The sequence below is a fragment of the Aplidium turbinatum genome, chromosome 18 (assembly GCF_918807975.1).
Source record: "Aplidium turbinatum chromosome 18, kaAplTurb1.1, whole genome shotgun sequence".
In the NCBI taxonomy this organism is placed as follows: Eukaryota; Metazoa; Chordata; class Ascidiacea; order Aplousobranchia; family Polyclinidae; genus Aplidium; species Aplidium turbinatum.
In genome coordinates this window covers 18,503,544-18,522,066 of record NC_137489.1, presented here as the reverse complement: position 1 = coordinate 18,522,066, position 18,523 = coordinate 18,503,544, and the positions used below count along the sequence as shown (strand labels likewise).

The 18,523-nt window shown below is 39.4% G+C and overlaps 2 protein-coding genes across 3 annotated transcripts; both read left to right on the top strand.

The window, feature by feature from the left end:
* Positions 1-2,772: 2,772 nt before the first annotated feature.
* On the top strand, positions 2,773-5,781 carry LOC145787246 (uncharacterized). The gene has a single exon (XM_082598961.1). It carries the CDS (start codon positions 2,773-2,775, stop codon positions 5,779-5,781), a length of 3,009 nt encoding a protein of 1,002 aa, XP_082455087.1.
* A 7,660-nt stretch (positions 5,782-13,441) lies between these two features.
* LOC145787543 (uncharacterized) lies at positions 13,442-18,313 on the top strand. 2 transcript variants are annotated; one of them, XR_014291407.1, is made up of 5 exons: positions 13,442-13,687; positions 14,473-14,561; positions 14,927-15,020; positions 15,465-15,641; positions 16,721-18,313. XR_014291407.1 is itself a non-coding variant. In XM_082599307.1 (4 exons), the coding sequence occupies exons 1-4, from the start codon at positions 13,609-13,611 to the stop codon at positions 16,798-16,800; spliced, it is 342 nt and encodes a 113-aa protein (XP_082455433.1). In that variant the 5' UTR covers positions 13,442-13,608; the 3' UTR covers positions 16,801-18,313. The 2 variants fall into 2 exon arrangements, 1 of the variants encoding a protein (XP_082455433.1); XM_082599307.1 differs by lacking the exon at positions 15,465-15,641.
* The last annotated feature ends 210 nt before the right edge of the window (positions 18,314-18,523 follow it).

The following is an 18,523-nucleotide window of genomic DNA, read 5'->3' as shown; positions in this document are numbered from 1 at the left end:
CAACGTACTTCAAAAAGTTGATGTCACTGCTGAACGAGAAAAATGTAGCAAGTTGCTAATGGAAAAAACACAAATTTGTATTCAGTCACAAATTGTTGATTTCAGTCAGTATTATAATGTTGGTTTTTGCTTACTCCTTTTGCCTTTGCCAACACTAAAACTTTTTTCACCACAAAAAGAATGTAGGTTTCTTTGTAAAAACATAAAGGTGGGTCCCACACTTGAATACAAGATTCGAGGATAAAGGTTTTCATGGTACTAAGCCTTCAGCACTGTAAGGAGAGTAGGGTGGGCAGTTCTTTTCTCTCAGCTGCTTTTCCTTCAGCAATTATGCCAGTGTTTCCCAACCTGAGTCCATGGAAGGCTCTGGGTGGGTTCGCAAGCACATCAACTAAGATCATATATGTAAGCAATATGTGTTTCAATGCAACTCTGATGTAACTCAACGAAATTTTTTTGTTTAATTACGCTTATGTACTCGCTTATGTACTCATACATTTCAAGGATTGTGTGACAAGATGGGTGCGGAGCACACTGGGCTTTTATTTCATTCAAACATCCGTTGGCTGTCACGAGGAAAAGTGTTGGAGAGAGTGGCTAGCCTACGCAATGACATCGGTGCTTTTTTAAAAGAGCAGAATCATAAACTTGCCGAGCGATTCAGCGACAACGGGTGGATTGCCAAATTGCTGTTCTTATCTGATTTTTTCAGCCATTTAAACCAGTTGAACACTACTATGCAGGGAAGAAATAAAATCTTTTTGGATGTATCGGAAGACATTGTCGCATTTAAAGGTAAAATGAAACTGTGGATGCATCGAATGCAAGCCTTAAAGCAGTCGGCTGCCATGGCCGCTAAGTAGCCTAGTGCTTGAATGACCGCCAGTGCTACTTCCTCAGTCGGCCAAGTTTGGCCGCCGGTTTCTTCTAGCCAATTATCTAATTTTGCAATAGAATGATCGATTAACTGTCAAAAATATGTAGTAGCCTATTAAAGAGTGATGCAGAATTAGGTCGGCACGTCATAATCACCACTGTTGTATTGTGCGGGAACTTTGTTATTATATGGAATATATCCATCTGCGATCACCAGCGCTGTAAGTCTTGTTTGTAATTCCCGACGTTTATTTTAACAAAGTGTTAATCCGAAGTGCTAATTTACAACGGCTGGCAATATTGTTGTTTTTATGTCGATTCAATGTTGTTGGACATTGAATCGTTGTTAAAAAGGAGAACTAGGTTAGTTGACATCGGAGGGAAAAACATGTGTCTTCATAGTTGAGAAATATTCACGCTATGGGCTAGTGCAGGGGTGGGCAAAGTTGTTCAAAGAAAGAGCCGCTCGTGGATAAACCATACACACCAGCGAGCCGCAAAATCAGTTGATATAACATAACAGCAATAAAAACACAACGATAAGTTGTTAATGCTGTGCGAATTAATTCTTCCATTTGTCAAGGTTGCAGGATGTTTTGATTTAACAAAGTTATAAATTCTTGTAAAAATGAATAAGTAAGTTCTGGTGCTACTTTTAAGCTTCAAATAATTGCTGCTTAGCGACTTTACTAAACTTCCAATTGTTGCTGACTGAACGCAAAGTGAGCCAGGAGAAGCACAATGTTGCTTTTGCAAAGTCACAATTTCATTGTTTAACAATGACTAAGTTAAACTAGTTCACAGCTGAAATGGACGAAACTTCTAGTGTTGCCAGTGGATCATCACTGGGCTCTTCCGCGTCCAGCTTCTCTAGAAAGACAAAGGCAAGGCAACAAGCTGAAATAAAACGAAAACAAGCATTGCTCAAGTGTAAAATGCTAGAAGAAGAACTCGCTTTAGAGCAAAGCCAAAGAAGGCTCCAAGCAAAAAAAGAGCTCCAACTTGCTGTCATCGAAGACGAAGTGCTCAATGACATCCCTGTAGACCTGGACAATGTGATGAAACAGAGCTCGCAAGATTGCCATCCGGTTCATGCAAATGCCTCTACCATGTACCAACAGTTTAAATCCGAGGATTTACAAAGACCCTTGAAACCTGAAGTGCATGCTAGCCCTACCGACTTTCCTCAACTGGATGACCGCTACTTCAAAAGGTCTGAACGCGGTGAGTCTTTATTTAAAAATTGCGTTTATCTTGGCCACGACGAGATAAAACCATCTCCAGAACCTACCCCAACCTGCCGTACCAATATGGATGTAGGTTTCATTCCTAGCCATTCTCCAGTACCTGTAGAACCCCCACAAGCTTTTCATTCATGGAACCCCACTCCTAACGTAACTGTGACACCCAACCATGTGACATCCAACCATATTAATCAGGAGTCGCAACTAATTAATCTTTTCACTGGTGCACTAAAAAGTTTTGGAGAACAGGCCAGCATGCCTAAAGTTGAATCATTACAGTTTTCGGGAAATCCTGAAGATTATTGTCTGTTTAAACAACATTTCTTTGAAAACGTCCACTCTGTCTTTTCGAGCGATCGAAAAAGACTGACGTTGTTGATGCAGTTTACCATTGGAAAAGCCAGGGAGTCTATAGACCACTGTCCATCAATCGTCCCCGTTGAAGAAGGCTACAAACGAGCCCTAGAAACCCTGTATGAAAGGTTTGGACAACCCAGACTTATAGCCCAGGCATTTAAGAAAAGGTTAATAAAGTGGCCAATGCTAAAGTCAAAAAATAAAGATGATATATGCAATTATGCTAAGAAAATGTTTTGAAACTCTAAAAGCAAGTGGTGACTTTGCGGACTTAATAAGTGTAGACTCAATCCTCATGTTGGCCGAAAAACTACCCCAAGATCTTAAAGGCCACTGGCAAAGGCAGTATGCCTTGATTTATCACGACCAACAGCGAACTCCTAATTTTGAAGATTTTGTCCGATTTGTTGAACGAGAAGTGGCCATTGTGACTGCCTATCCAGAAGATGAATTACCTCCCCTTTCAAACACCAAAGCACCAGCTGCAAGAAGTTCATGTCATGCCATTACAACACATGATAGCAAGGCACCAACTGACATTGCACAATCAACCGTCAACTGCCCATTCTGCTCGAAATCAGACCACTTTCTCGATTATTGCAACAGCTTTGCAGAGCTCTCAATTCAAGATCGGAAGATGGTGATTCAAAAGAATGGTCGATGTTTTAACTGTTTCGGGCGATACCACCATGCTAGGCAATGCAAAAAGGCCAGTTATTGCACAATTCGTGGTTGCAAACAACATCACAACGGGCTCCTGCATGACACTCAAGTGACTCAACCAACCCAACCTAGAAAAGAGTTAGAAGCCAACCAACAATTGAACAATAATTTTGTCCGATCTAGCTGCCATGCATATCTAAACGTGGTGCCTGACATCATACAGGCCAATGGGAAAGCAATTTCAGCAAACATTCTTTTAGATTCCGGATCCGAAATTACACTATGTGATCAAAAATTAGGCGACCTTCTGGGCCTGACCGGGGAGAGCAGCGAATTGGTCATCAACACTGTGGCTAATGGACCTAAGCGATGGAAAGGGAAACAGCTAAGCTTTACTATTTCGGCATTGAACGGCAACGACTGTATCGACATCAGTCATGCTCTTGCAATCGATAAAATCCCGGCAGAGCTAAATCCCATGTTACCAGAACGAACACTGAAGGACCTGCCCCATCTCCAAGGTTTAGAATTTCCCACTGCAAGTAGTAGTGAAGTGCTGGTGTTGCTTGGTGCGGACCACCCTATAGTCCAGTGTCCGTTAGAAACTAGATTGGGTAACCCAGGTCAACCCATTGCAGTAAGATCAATCTTTGGATGGTCCCTACTTGGCCCCGTAGCAGGTGATACTTCGGAGAGAAATGTGTCTGCAAACTTTGTCAAATGTGATAGCCTGCTGGATAAAGAAATACAGATGTCCTGGGAGCAAGATTTTCAATGCAAGCCAAGTGGTCAACTGAAGAAGGCATTTTCTATAGACGACTGCTATGTCATGAAACTCCTCGAAAACAATGTAGAGCATCGGGACGGACACTACTATCTTCCGCTACCATGGCGTCAAGGTACTCGCTTGCCCGAGGGTAGTAAGCATATGGCTGAAAGGAGGTTAAAGTCATTTAAAAAACGATTCCAACGAGATCCGGTGTTGCAAGAGAGTTATGTCACTGTTATGCAAGAGTACATCAATAAAGGCTACGCAGAGGTGTTGTCGAACAATGAAAAGCATTCAAACGACACTACGTGGTATCTACCACACCACCCAGTGCATAACTTCCACCAGCCAAACAAAGTTAGAGTAGTATTTGATTGTGCCGCCACACACAATGGTCAATCCCTAAATAATGCATTGCTACAAGGACCAGATCTTGTAAACAGTCTGGTCGGAGTTCTCACCCGTTTTCGAATGAAACAAATTGCGATTGTGGCAGATGTTGAAGCCATGTTCCACCGCGTCAGAGTGAAAGTAGAAGACTGCAGAGCTCTTCAGTTCCTGTGGTGGCCAAAGGGCCAACTGTCCCAACCACCTGTACCACATCGCATGCTTGTGCACATATTCGGTGCTACGTCATCACCTTGCTGCGCAACATTTGCCCTGCGCCAAACTGCCAGGCAGTTTGGCGCCACCTTTGACAAACAAGTATCCGAAGTTGTAGAAAATGACTTTTACGTGGATGATTTATTGACTTCGGTCGACACCGAAAACGATGCCATAAAAATGATTGGGGATCTTACTGGATTACTGCAGATTGGTGGATTTCGTCTGACCAAATGGATGTCTACAAGTGCAATTGTAATGAACACTATACCAGAAAAGGAAAGAGCAAAATCAATGCAAAACATACAGTTAAACGAGCCTGTCAAGAAAAGAGTTCTTGGCGTTCATTGGAGCGTCACTGAGGACCATTTTCAATTTACCACCACAAAGATCCCCCATGATTATAAATTCACTCGACGTACTATTCTTTCAGCTGTAAATGCACTTTTCGACCCGTTAGGATTTTCGGCACCGGTGATCTTGGTAGCAAGGCTATTGCAAAGAGAAATTATCAGGCAAAATTATGGGTGGGACGATAAGCTTTCAACAGAAGAAGCCAACAAATGGAAAACTTGGTTCGAGCAATTGTCTGATCTGGAAAGGATTGCTATACCCCGCTGTTTCGCACCTGAAGGCTTTGGCAGTGTTGTCAATCGGGAGTTGCACCATTTCTCAGATGCTTCTTTAGAGGCATACGGATTCGTTTCATACTTGCGTTTAGTGGACGATTCGAACTCAATACACTGCTCTTTCATTTGTGGAAAGGCCAGGGTTGCACCATTAGAGCAGAAAACAATTCCTCAGCTGGAACTGGTTGCAGCTGTTCAAGCCGTGGAAGCCGACAAATGGATACGAAGCCAGCTTCAGTATGCTGATTGTGAGTCATTTTTTTGGACAGACTCAAACGCCATCCGTCTCATGATCAGAAATAAAGGCAAGTGTTTTCCGATATTTGAGGCTAATCGATTGGTAAAAATCCATAGGCAAACTGTTCCCAGCCAGTGGCGGTACGTTAGCACAGCACTAAACCCAGCCGATGCAGCTTCCCGAGGAATGACCGTTCACAAGTTTCTTCAATCTAAGTGGCTGTGCGGCCCAGAATTTATATGGCAGTCAGAAGACCGTTGGCCAGTAGCACCACGAGTACAAGCTAAATCAAAGCCAGAAGATTCAGTGAACATTTGCACGATATCGAAAGGAAGCGAAGACCCGACCAAGGAAAATGGAGTTGACTGCCTCATTAAGCACTATTCCTCGAACGTAAATTAAAGATTGCCACTGCATGGTTAAAAAGATTTTTCAAGTACCTGAAGAATAAAAAAAACGTCAAAACCGGAAAGCTTACTGTGGACGAGCTCAATTCTTCCGAAACATCTATTTTGAAGTTCGTTCAAAGACAGCAATTCCTACCGATGATAACCATGTTAGAAACTGCTGGCGAACTTTCAGTATGTAATTGAATTGACTACAGTAAAAGAGAGACTCTTGTTTGATCTTTGTGTTGTATTGGCCGCAAATTAGATTTTGCAGACAGTGTAGGCTAAGTCACAAATTTTAATTTATACCAACCGATTTTTGTGCCCCTATCAATGTGGCGCCCATGGCTCGAGCCATACCTGCTATACCCTAGGTACGCCACTGCTTGGTTGACAATCCGAGATACATTTATAAATTATAATCTTAATTTTTTTGTAATAGTACGATTCAATGCAAGAGCCACAAAATTTATGTTGAAGAGCCGCATGCGGCTCGCGAGCCGCAGTTTGCTCACCGTTGGGCTAGTGGCTTCATCGTTCACACCCTCAATGGTACACAGGTACAATCATAACAGTATAAATGGTCAGATTTTATCTAAGGCAGTGTGCAGTTGAAACAATTTAGTGTCGTTAGATGGTCCCACAATACTGGATTACAATCCCGATAAAGCAGTTATTGCGTAGTACAATGATTCTACTACAGGACATCGCCCAGACTTCAACAACGCTAAGTGATCATTTTAGCATTGTAGCAAGTTTAAGTCTATTTACTTGTTCTATCGTTATTTGTATTTTGGACTCCAAGCACGCAGATTTGGCCACGGAAAAGAAGCTCTCAGTAGGCCACGATGGCTGCCGGAAAAAAGTATGAGTTTTAAGGCCTGAAATGGAAAATGGAAAGATAGCTGCTTTTCCTGCTTACACGCATTTTTGAAAGAAGAATTTGATTTGAAGAACATCGGTGGAATCTTTCTCGAGCACCTTATTTTATTTATGTTCGAGCTGGACAGATATATATATTCCTTCTCACAATTTCAACAAAGAGCTTAAGTGGGTGCGAAATCCCTTCGAGGTTTTAACACTACTGGTTCATCCGGAAATAGATTGCATTTGCTAACAACTGGTTGTACTGCAAAGTCGACAGCTGTGGAAAGAGAAATACAAAAATGTTTCTCTGACTCAATTTTGGGCCAACGTCCAAGTAATGGAACCCAATCTATCTGAACTCTGTTTGCAGGCAACAAAAGCTCTTTTTCCCTTTCCGACAACATATCTTTGTGAAGCTAGTTTTTTAGCACTAGCTATCATTTAAACCAAGTACAGTACCGCAACCAACTACAACCAGAAGATGACATCAGATATGTGCCTTAACGATCATCAACCCCAATTTCCATGAACTGGTGAAGCAAGTTCAGGGACAAGGTCTCCATTGAAATTTGAGGATGTGAGCAATCAACAAATTTCGCTAAAACAAGTTCTTTTGTGATTGCTGTAACATCATCATCATCATCATAATCCATTGTCGGTTTGTTCCCCACTAGTGGGGGTGGCCGATTGTTTCCGCGCAGCAATTGTTTTAATCCCTTTTCTCCATTTCACTCTGTCCCTTGCATCTTCTTCCTTCAGTCCGACTTTTTTAAATTCATCCTTCACTTGTTGTTTCCACGTTCTTCTTGGACGACCACATTTCCTCTTCCCATCCACCTTTAGATCTAGTGCCTTTCTAAGAAAACTTCCTTCCTTCCTCCTTATCACATGTCCATACCGTACCATCTTACTCCATTTGCCCTTGCCAGTTGGTCTATGGTCTCTCTCATCTCTAGCATATCCAACAATTCTTCAGTCCTTTTTTCCCTTCTCGTTTTCACCCCACACATTGCTCTCACCATTGACCTTTCCGTTCTTCTCAGGATTGCCAGTTCACTCTCTCTCAATATCCATGTCTCGCTACCATATAGCATTGCAGGCCGAACACAGCTCCGATATACTTTCCCTTTCAACATGAGTCCGTAAAGGTTTGGGCTATTGCAAAAATAGTCCGTGAATTAAAAAGGTTGGGAACACTGAATTATGCTCATCCAATTTATTACACCGTAGGTAGAGGTGAGCGGTGTTTTTGAACAACCAGCGTAAACCCAGTCGAGCCAGGTTTGCATTATTGGAAAGCCAATGCCTTATCCACTATGTCATTCCACCATGAAAATTTCGTTGTGGTGGCTGCTATAACGAATACCATGGCTATAAAACATTTTTCATCTTTCTTTTTGTCATTTTCTTGCACTGATGACCATTGAAAATGCCAACCTGACAACCTTGCACTTCCAATTAATCTCTTGTTCAATTTTGTTATTTTTCTTTGCAAATCTTGACTACAGAGTTGCCATATAATAAATAACTTAATTGTCTTACAAAACGAAGAGGACAATTTCCAATTTCATAAAAAAAAATTTCAAGGTTTTTAAAAAATTATTATTGCTACCAAACAACACTTTTTTCAAAACAAATGTATGCTAAAAAACAATATTTTTTACCTTTTAAAGAAGTTTATGCCTGGTTTGTGCGCATAACTTTACCTTTTTTGCTCAAACTCGACACCATGGACCTGGAAGAACATCATGGTCATCTGCTAGCTGCTGTATTGTACGAGGCTTCTAACAAGTCAGCAGTCGTGAACTGAGCACATGGCAGTTGAGCAAGTGATAACTGAGCTATCAACAAGTAGCCATAAGTTGACAAGTGATGAAACTGAGCACGCCGAAACTTGGCATGTCACAATTCAGCAAATTCAATTTAGCAAGCAATGACCAAACAAGTTTTTTGCTAGGTGAAAATACTATACTATCTTCTGACTTGGAAAGCAGCTGAAATGTACTTGCTGAGTTGAAGCACTTGCTGAGTTGTTGCAAGTCGAATAGTCCAACAACCGTAATATATTTTACGGCCTTTATCTTTCGTTTCTTTTCTTTGAAGAGAATGGTTTTTCAACCTCGTGTTTTTGTAAATCTCACACCTGACACTAGATCGGAAATTATTTTGAAACAAGAATGAAGGCATCTTACGTTCTGTCACATACTTATTTAAACAGTTTTTTATTGCCATAAATCCTATCCTTTTATTATATTGAGAAATACACATTCAAGTTGTTCGTCACCATATTTTTACCCCGACCACGTTGTCGATGAAGATTTTGACTTTGTAAACAAAGAAACGGTAAGATTATAAGAAGCGATGGTATTTTATTCCAGGGGTGTGCGCTTGAGCAAAGTAAGTTACTTCAAGGACAGCTCTCCTTCATTCACCGACACTTAGTGGATGGAATATATGAATACGGTATATTCGTGTAAAAGTTTTTGTTTGGATTTTTGAATCGAAATATATCAAGCAGTTGTAAATGTTCCATGCAATGAAGTCAGGGATTCATAGTGATGAAGTAAGTTGGTATTTGTTAGAACGAACGAAAGTTATTATGTTGGCTATTCGTGCACCCTCTTGTCCATCCAAATTTTCGTTTAAGATAAGATTGAAATCTCCAACCACGATTAAGTTTTCGTGTTAAACGCTTTCAAAAACCGAAAACAGGTTGTCGTAAAAATGTGTTTGGTCAAGGAGGGCCATAAATGTTAAATAGGCTAATGTGAGCTTGCATTTCAGAAATTTGATATTAGGCTACAGTCTTTACAGATAATGTAGCCTATCTTCCATTTGCATCTATAGTTTTGTCCGAAATGCTGTTTAAATTATCCGAAAAACGTTTCGAAAGTAGAATTACGTTCCCTCTAGGCTTACTAGCTGAACAAAATTTAACCCCCCATTCCATTTGCCACCGCTTTTCAACGTTCGGCGTGCTGTGGGTTTCTTGAAAGATAGTGTAGCGGACGCTACTTTTCAGCATATCCACCCATACACAGCCATCAGTGGGATGACAACATTCCTGGGCGAAGTCGGCATAAGGAATAATAGAACACGAGGTCGACTACGCTGCTGTATTGTTTGCTAACTCAAACTCAGACGGTCAATGCTTGCTCAAAATGTAATCGTTTATAATTTTTAATCTTCGATCCAGCAACACAAAAAGTAAAGAAAAGCACCGGAATGGTTAAAGCTCCACCACCAAAAACTGGATACAAAATGTTGTCGCCTCTACATTATTAGCAGTCTTGATTCAGAAGTAATAGCTGCTGCACCAGAAATCATAATATAGGCTACAGACTCTGAACATAACACTATAAAACTGATTCAAACGTCGTACTGGCAGAGGCAGAAAATAGAAGCAGTATCAACAACGAAACTGATATACTGATTTAAAGGTACCAAGACTGATTTCTATATTGAAAAACAATCATGATTTAAACTTCTTTAAGAAGGTTCTAGTGTGGAATGGCGAGTTTTACATACGATCACACAACGCAACACGACTGCAAATCTACATAACGATGAACCAAGGTAGGAATTAGGCATAGCGCCTTACAAACGGTTGATTACTGAAATTGAATTCCCGAGACGTGCAAGTATGCGCTCAAGGCAGAACCTTCTGGATAAATCTAGTGACGTCCTCGTATTATGTAGCCTAACTTGGGGTGGGTTTTTTCTCTAAGGCTTTTTGCTGCATTTTTAGGCTACTGTTCTTAAAACTGTCAGCAGTCGATTTTGATGTTTCACGCAGTTGATAGAAACTAAAGTGGTTTTCCAAAATTTGCTTCTAGATTCATGGCACTATCTTGATTTTCTAATGGGATTGGCACCCATCTAATTTTTACATTGACTTGATTACAGTGATACTGATACAGCCCCACTTGCAAGATTGCATCTATCGATTCTTCTTCGTCGTAGAAGAAGAAGAAGCACGAGCTGTCGTTCGGTGCGTGTAACCTCGACAAAACCTGTTCTGTTTGCGATGCCGACAATGTTCTTTATATCAAACTTGCATTTCTTTATAACTTTTGATCACAAATTTTGAAGCTCTATTGCGGAAAACAGTTTATGCCTTTGTGCAACATTGTTACAAATCTTTCAATTCTCTTATCATAGCATTAATGTCCTCAGACGCTTTCTATAAAACGACTTATTTTAAGCACTACAATGATATGTTGCACATGTCATCCAAGTGACTCCTAGTGTCTTTTTGTGTCTTTTTGTGTTTTGGTTTTAATATGGACAACCTTGTCTGATACAAATAAAAAAAAAAAAAAAAATAACTTTGTAGACTTCTTTTCTAGAAAATTATGACTTCCGCTTTTGAATCTTAAGCAATTTGGTCTAGTTTTAGCTTTCTTTTTAACATTGCTTTTAACAACTTGCGAATGTGAATTGTTTTTCATTGATAAATACGTTCGTCCGATACGCTGACAAAACGAGAATGTGTAAATAAAGATTATTTTTAATATTTTTCTTTCTTCACATTTTGCTTCCTACCCACGTGCGTTCAATGTTTCTGATTTATTTCATCCACTAGGTGCCACTATAGATCAGTGATCCGACCGGATAACTCAGTGGTTTCGCGTTCGACTTAAGATCAAACGGCGCTGACTCGACTCTCGGGGTGTGCACTTGAGCAACGCATTTTAGGACTACTCTCCATTCAGCGGCACCTAATGGACGGAATAATCTCCCTTTGACAACAATTCAACAATCGGAATCCCCACTCTGTCAATTTCGGTGACCGTGCCTGAGTCCAGTAACGTTGACGTACTTTTGGACCGGGATCGGGATAAATTTAGAAGCTCGTAATCTTTCCAAAGGGTCCGCAAACTTGAAAAAACAAGCGGGTATCTTTTGGATATAATGAATTTTTTTTAAAAGTGTCTTGATTTGTTAAGGCATAGCAAAATAAAATAATTAGTACATAAAAAAGTACCGGGCCCAAATTGTTTTCTCAGCTGCACTGCCTGTGTCAGTGAGTCAAAGTCTCTACAAGTATGCGAAACTCCCAGGAATAATCTCTCAAAGAAGCTTTCCCAGTCCGAGGATGAAGATCAAATCAATCAACCAATCAATCTCTGAACGGAGAGTTGTCCTTGAAGTGCGTTGCTCAAGCGCACACCGCAAAAGTAAAATCTTGATTCTTGACATTGCTGTTTCTTTGTAGGCCTGCACAAAATCAGGCATTTAACCGTTTACTACGCTATCGGGGCTGAAAATGCGTTGCTGCAATAAAACTAAGCAGGCCCAGCCTTTAACTTCTTTACTAACTTACTATAATTTGATACGTTTTTGGTTGGTTGGTCATTCCTGGTAGTTTCGCATACTTGTAGAGGCTCTTGACTCAGGGCTGATTACCGAGATTGACAAAGTGAAGTTTTTGGATTGTTGTAGGGTTGTTGCCGGGGAATTAATCCATTCACTAGGTGCCGCTGAATGGAAAGCAGTCCTGAAATGCGTTGCTCAAGTGCACACCCCGCGAGTCGAACCAGCGCCGCGTGATCTTGAGCCGGGCGCGTAACCACTGAGCTATCCGGGCGAACTTTTTGCTTGAATAGAAACAAGAGTAGGATCTCAAACGTTTTCTGTTTGTTGCAACACAATTGCTTGATTTTAAATGCAATTTGAGACCCCACACGAATTAGTTAGTTAACACTATGCCTCTCAAGTTGAACAGCTAAATACGATGCACAATGTAGTCAGCAGGCCTTACACTGCCGGCTATGCTACCATTCATAACAAATCCACTACAACAGAAAATAGTGAAAATATACAATCTGTATTAGAGATTTAAAATCGAAATAAAAAATAGTAATAATAACAAGAAAATGTTTTGTTTTGGTTGATATTGAGAGTGAAAATGTAACTCATACAACCTATTTCTTATGCTTTAGTTGGCGACCAGCCGAAAGAAGGCTGACACCTCAATTTTGGGTTACGAAAACCTGTTTGAAAATGTTTGAGCATCCCAAAACTGGGGCCTACTAAAAATAAGAAAAATCGAAAACATACTCAATTTTTCTTTACAATATGCTAGCGAAGAAAACGACTCGATTCATACTCGTGGACCCCATGACCATGAGCATGACAAACAATAGCAATACCTTGGTAGGCCCACTGAGCTAAAAAGTCAGTCGTTGAGTTTGTGTTGTCCCGTCGGAATTATCGTTTGTAATTGGTGCATAGTCAAATTTAACTTATAATTGTCACTTTCTTTTTTATTACAATTTATATTGCAGGTGTAGGCTTAACCTTATTATTTAAGCTATTTACTGACGAAAACACAACGATGCTTGTAAAGAATTTTACTAGTGTGAATATTTATGTTATGTCATTATATTTTTTACGTGAGCAGAAGTAAAATGAAAAATGTAGTGAACCCAGATTGACCCTACTCAGTTTTATATGGCTCAGCTGAAAGCAGGAAGAAAGGAAAAACCTATTTCACAGGAAGTACTTCTAAGTCTGCTGTGACGCACAATGCATTAGGCTTCATGAGTCCAACAGCAATGTAGGCTACTGTATTAGGAAAGGAATCTGACAAAGCATACTGCGGGAAATTTGCAAATATGAAGCTGAAGAACACAATGTTGTTTTTCATGATGCATTATTACCTAATTAAGAAGTAAAGCACCGTAAATGTCTATGACGCAGATGCGCTTTTCTCAATAGACAAACTTGCAGAGAGTTCATACTTCCTTATTTTTGTTACAAAGAGTCTCGTAGGTGTGCGTTACTGCAGTTTGTATAAAAGACGAGACAATTTAATTACATTGCATTTGTCTTGACTACACAGCACAAAAAAGAACAGGAGTCCACTCTTCTTTTCGTACTTTCTCGGTTCTAAGAAATAATAGGTTACGGTAGCTTTCGAAAATCGAAATTATTGTTTAAAATTCTGTCAAGCAAAAAGAGTCCTACGATGAAATTACTTGTAACTTCAATCATGATTTTAATGCTTTCCTTCTCCTGCAGAAATGCTCAAAGTGCAATTATTAAAGGTGAATAAAAGTAGTTGTTCATATTATTGCCTAAAGTTATGAACTTGAATTCAGCTGCTATTGCATGTTTGTACCGTGGCTAGCCTACCTTGAATGTAAACCATGATTTGAGCCAAAGCTTAGCAGGATGAAGCTGTCCCTAAAAGTAGGCTAAATATTTAGCATAAGCCCGATGGCTCAGTTGGATTAGCACGTGACTTCGTGAACGACGAATAAGCTTCAAGATCAAGCGGCGCTGGTTCGACTCTCGGAGTGTGCGCTTGAGCAATGCATTGTCAATAATGCTTTCCATTCAGCGGCATTTAGTGAATAAAATCATTCCCCGGCAACAACACTTCAACAATCGGAAATTTCATTCTGTTAAACTCGGTGAGCTTTGGCAATCCGAGGATAAAGATTCAAAGCTAAACCGACTTTTGAAACTATGATAGTTTCTTTTTGCGTTTACTGTATATTTAGCAAATATTTAACGTACGGTAGGCCTACTACAGTTTAACATTTTCGTTGGTCACAAGTGATAATATAGCAGTAAGCCTAATAATGTTCTTACTAAAAAAATTCTATGAGTTTTTAATTTGTCTTATAATGCAAATCTAATTTTTAAGACCACACTTCTGATAATAACTCAATGCCGATAAATATGCGATTTTACTAGACCTCAAACTCTGATCGTTCAATAAAAAATTGTTGTCAAGAATAATTATGACCTGAAATATTTTGTATTAAAATAGTTATGTGATCATCAGCATAATAATATCTTGTTTGCTGTTTTTATACACTTCTAGAATCAACAATGAGCGAATTATTGTTGGGGAGACTTGGTCTGGCGAATTTACGTGAAAAGCGATCCCTTGCACTTACATCATCCTCTCAGGTAAACACTGACACAAAAGTCTGGTCATCAGTAAGGTTAAGAAGGGGATCCAGGGGGTGCAGTTAGAGGCCCACAACCTTTACAAGGAGCCCGGAAATTTGAACAAACCACCGCGTATTGTTTGGATATGGTGCGTTCATGTTAGAAGTGCCTTGATTTGGAGCCAGAGAAACTCATTGGTACCCGGCCTAAAATATTCTCTGAACAGCCCTGCCGGCCATAAACGTGGTCTCTTGAATTGTTTCATTGAAAATTAAAGTTTTTGTTACTCTATTAATGTTTAAACGCACAGAATTCTTAAATATAAGAATTCTAATCTATCCAAAATCAAACTGCTTTTTTGCTGAGCTAATTATTTTGTTTAGATCAAAACATTGTGTTTGCAATTTTGCGAAGTCACTGCAAATGGCGACAATACTTTGCCGGAATGTGGGGAACTGTCTTCTACAGCTTTGAAAGGTATTGAGCTTAGAGTAAAACGCAATGTAGTCTACGGAAATAATTATGTGACAACGATTTCGACTGATAGTATAACCAACACAATTTTTTCCACGCTTGATAGGGATAAGAATTGGTAATAACAGGAGAGTAGTTTTCTATATCATAAACAAACTTGTACGGTACCTAAAACATTTGAATTTGTTGTGTTGTTTGTTGATTGTATTGTATGTTTGAATGAAATTATTCAACACAATTTGTTTGTTGTATAATCATATTCCACGTGTGCTAAAACCTTAATTGTTAGAGAAGCATTGAGAATACAATTTTTAAATCTTCTCAGCCGTTTGCCACTTTTGTTTTCAAAGCGATAGTTGTTTCATTATGCTTTTCTCCATAAAGCAACTAAGTCAACCATCTTGCCATTTCAGCAAATTGAGCTTGAGAATCAATTTACTTTTTCAGTTTAGGAACTATACACAAAAGAAACTTTTTACGACAATCAACTTAGAAACCTTACAAAGCTACTGTGAACCACCATTAAACCACGTCTTAAGATTCGGTGACAAAATTGATCTGTAGACGAAATTAGCTTGCACATGGGGAGATCTTTTGATTATTAGCCTAATCTTAGAACTGCAGGTAACATTTAGATAAATTTCAGAAATATGAAGCTCATAAACTCTGCCATTCATTATACTTTGCCGTATTCCAATGGGCTTGTACTATTTTCGCCTTTATTTGTAATATTGTCCTTTAGTTTTGCAAGTTTCGCTTAAACTTCAAGCCTTAGGCTTAAAGCATTTAAGATAAATTAATTTATTGATACAGTCATGCGCGGATCTAGGAGTTTTTTTCGGGGGGGGGGGGGGGGGGGGGGGTGGAGCAGAAGATTTGAAAATTAATTAAAAAGAAAGAACAAGATAAAACAGATATGAACAATGATACTACGATATGCTATAAAATAGACATTAAAGCAGCCATTTTTATCAATATTGTGAATGTTTAAAAAATAAATTTTGCTTGAATAAAAATTGGTAAGCATGCAAAGCAAACTTGAAATCTGGTTTAAAACCCAGTATGCAGTGTCCATGACCAATTGGATATTAGTATGTTTGCAGGCATATACGGTAATTGATTGAAAATATAATGAAGACTAAAAACTATAAAACAGCCATTCAAGGTTTCAGATTGTTTCAACTGACGTCATTTGGTTCAGCATTGGTTTCAGCTGAGTCAGCTCCAACAAATATTGCTATTAAAATGTATTTGAAGTTGTATGAAAGGAAATAACGGAGTCTGATCGATGGATAATTTCAACCACAATAACAACAAAAAAATATTTATTCTCCCCCCCCCCGGGATATAAGTTAAGTCCGCTGTGTAGACTAATATTAGCTGTTTAGAACCATATCAAACCATTTGATGCGAAAACATATAATTTCAAAAATTCCTCAGAAAATTTTGGGGGGCCTGGGCCCCCTGGCCCCTCCCCATATAATCCGCGCCTGCATACAGTAATAATAAAATTTCGCAGTGCTTGTAATTAGGCATTGAAACTGTGAACGTTCGTGGAGAGCTTCTGTCGTTATCAGTGTGTTGTTTTATTCAACAATATCGGTGTTTAGAATTTACCTCTAGGCCAACACTCAATGATGGCTTGTTGATATTTTCATGATTTTCTTTTTTGCATGAATTCTCACGTAAACCAATTGATTCAGGTATCTGCAAAACTTGTCGAGTGCAGCTTGGTTGCAAGTTGGTCAACAATCGACCCTTGGTGATTTCCCCCAACATCTAGAAGGAATCTTTAAAGTGAATCAAGACACATTTGTATTGAAGAGTGGAGGATTTATTACTGGCCAAACGTGGCAGCTTCAAAATATCTATTCGTGCTGCTTTTTGGATTTCCTGTCGACTAAGCATAGCTGCTATGCTTGTTTTTTTTTTTATAAAAACTGTTTTGTCATTAATAAATATAAAGTCAATTTTCGCGATTATATGTCAGTTTGTAAACCAATTTGCTTTGTTAATTTTCCATCATTTTATCGATTTGTTATGATGTCATAAATATCATTAAACTTTGCAATTAAAAACGCACCCACAGAAAATAGCTTTATGCCTTAAAGAAGAAATTATATGTTGTCTTGATTAGTAGGCTACATCTTCCATTGATTGATTGATTGAATCTTCATCCTCGGACTGAGAAAGCGTCTTGCAGAGCTTAATCCTGGCACTTTCGCACACTTGTAGAGGCTTTGAATCAGTGACGCAGGCCCGGTAACCGAGATCGACCGAGTGAAGTATCCGATTGTTTAAGTATTGTTACCGGGGAATTATTCCATTCATTAGATGCCACTGAATGGAGAGCAGTCCTTAACATGCGTTGCTCAAGCGCACACCCCGAGAGTCGAACCAGCGCTGCTTGATCTTGAAGTTTTTTCGTTCAAGAAGTGACGCGCTAACCGACTGAGCTATCGGGGCGGCTCTATCTGAGCATTTGCATACAACATTGTTTTGTTGCAATATCAATGTTGCAAAACGTAGAAACTTCATCCTGTTTTCATAAATGCTATCAGTGCAACCCACAAACGTTTCACCTCAAATCATACTTGAATAGCAAAACTACTTTGTTGTGTTGCAATTTATGGGTTTCGTAATTAGGCTTGGAACTTCGTTGATTATAGTGTGCAGACTTGAAATATTTAAATACAGTATTGGCATTCGAAAACGCAATTTATTGTATGTCAGCTAGTAGAATTGACGAGGGGGTCCATGGTATGATTTATACACGGGCCCTGAGTTAAAAGACCCGGAATATTTCCAAGGGTGCTCGGAAACTGGAAAAACAGGGTTCGTTCTTTGTGGTCCAGTTATGTTGTTTACTCATACAAATAAGATTGATTTGTTTGATGGTTCCGGGCCTTCCATTAGTACCGATCTTAAATTACTGTTTCAACAGTCTTGAGGTCGGTATGTTTGCAATTTTTGTCGTTCTTCAATCACTCGGATCAGAATTCAGAATCACTTGCATAATACTAATGCTTGTTTTTATGTAGCGCTGTATTCATCGCAGAATGCGTTGCTCCTTTACGCTTTACAAAGCAGACAGTGTCAATGCAGCCGCATAGAGGCACAACTGAGTACGGTAGCCTACATCATTAATCCATTCCATTGTTGAGTGCCAGGTAGAAATAAAATTCAGTATTACTTGTAAAAAATCTTTGATATGACCTGACAGGGCATCGGACCCATGCTTACCAATTCAAAAGCAAACACACTAACAAGTTAACAACTAAACTACTACATAGTGACATAGGCTATGCTTCAAATTCCACAATCTACACAATATGCCTCGTTTTGCCTTGTGTCGCTTTGTGTTTTGATTAAGACACTTTTAAAAGCATGCCTGAAGCATGGACACGTAGATTGGCTCCCTTGCCTTTCCGTCCACTTAATCTAAAGCTTCAAATACGGGTGTAAGCCTGGATACGTCAACTAAAAGTAATAGCCTAATGTATATC

Bases quoted from the DNA above. Each gene is read 5' to 3' on its own strand.
- LOC145787543 (XM_082599307.1), top strand. From the start codon at position 13,609: ATGAAATTACTTGTAACTTCAATCATGATTTTAATGCTTTCCTTCTCC. The intron at 13,688-14,472 runs GTGAATAAAAGT...ATACACTTCTAG, and splicing joins TCAAAGTGCAATTATTAAAG to AATCAACAATGAGCGAATTA. The intron at 15,021-16,720 runs GTATTGAGCTTA...CAATTGATTCAG, and splicing joins GTCTTCTACAGCTTTGAAAG to GTATCTGCAAAACTTGTCGA.
- LOC145787246 (XM_082598961.1), top strand. From the start codon at position 2,773: ATGTTGGCCGAAAAACTACCCCAAGATCTTAAAGGCCACTGGCAAAGG.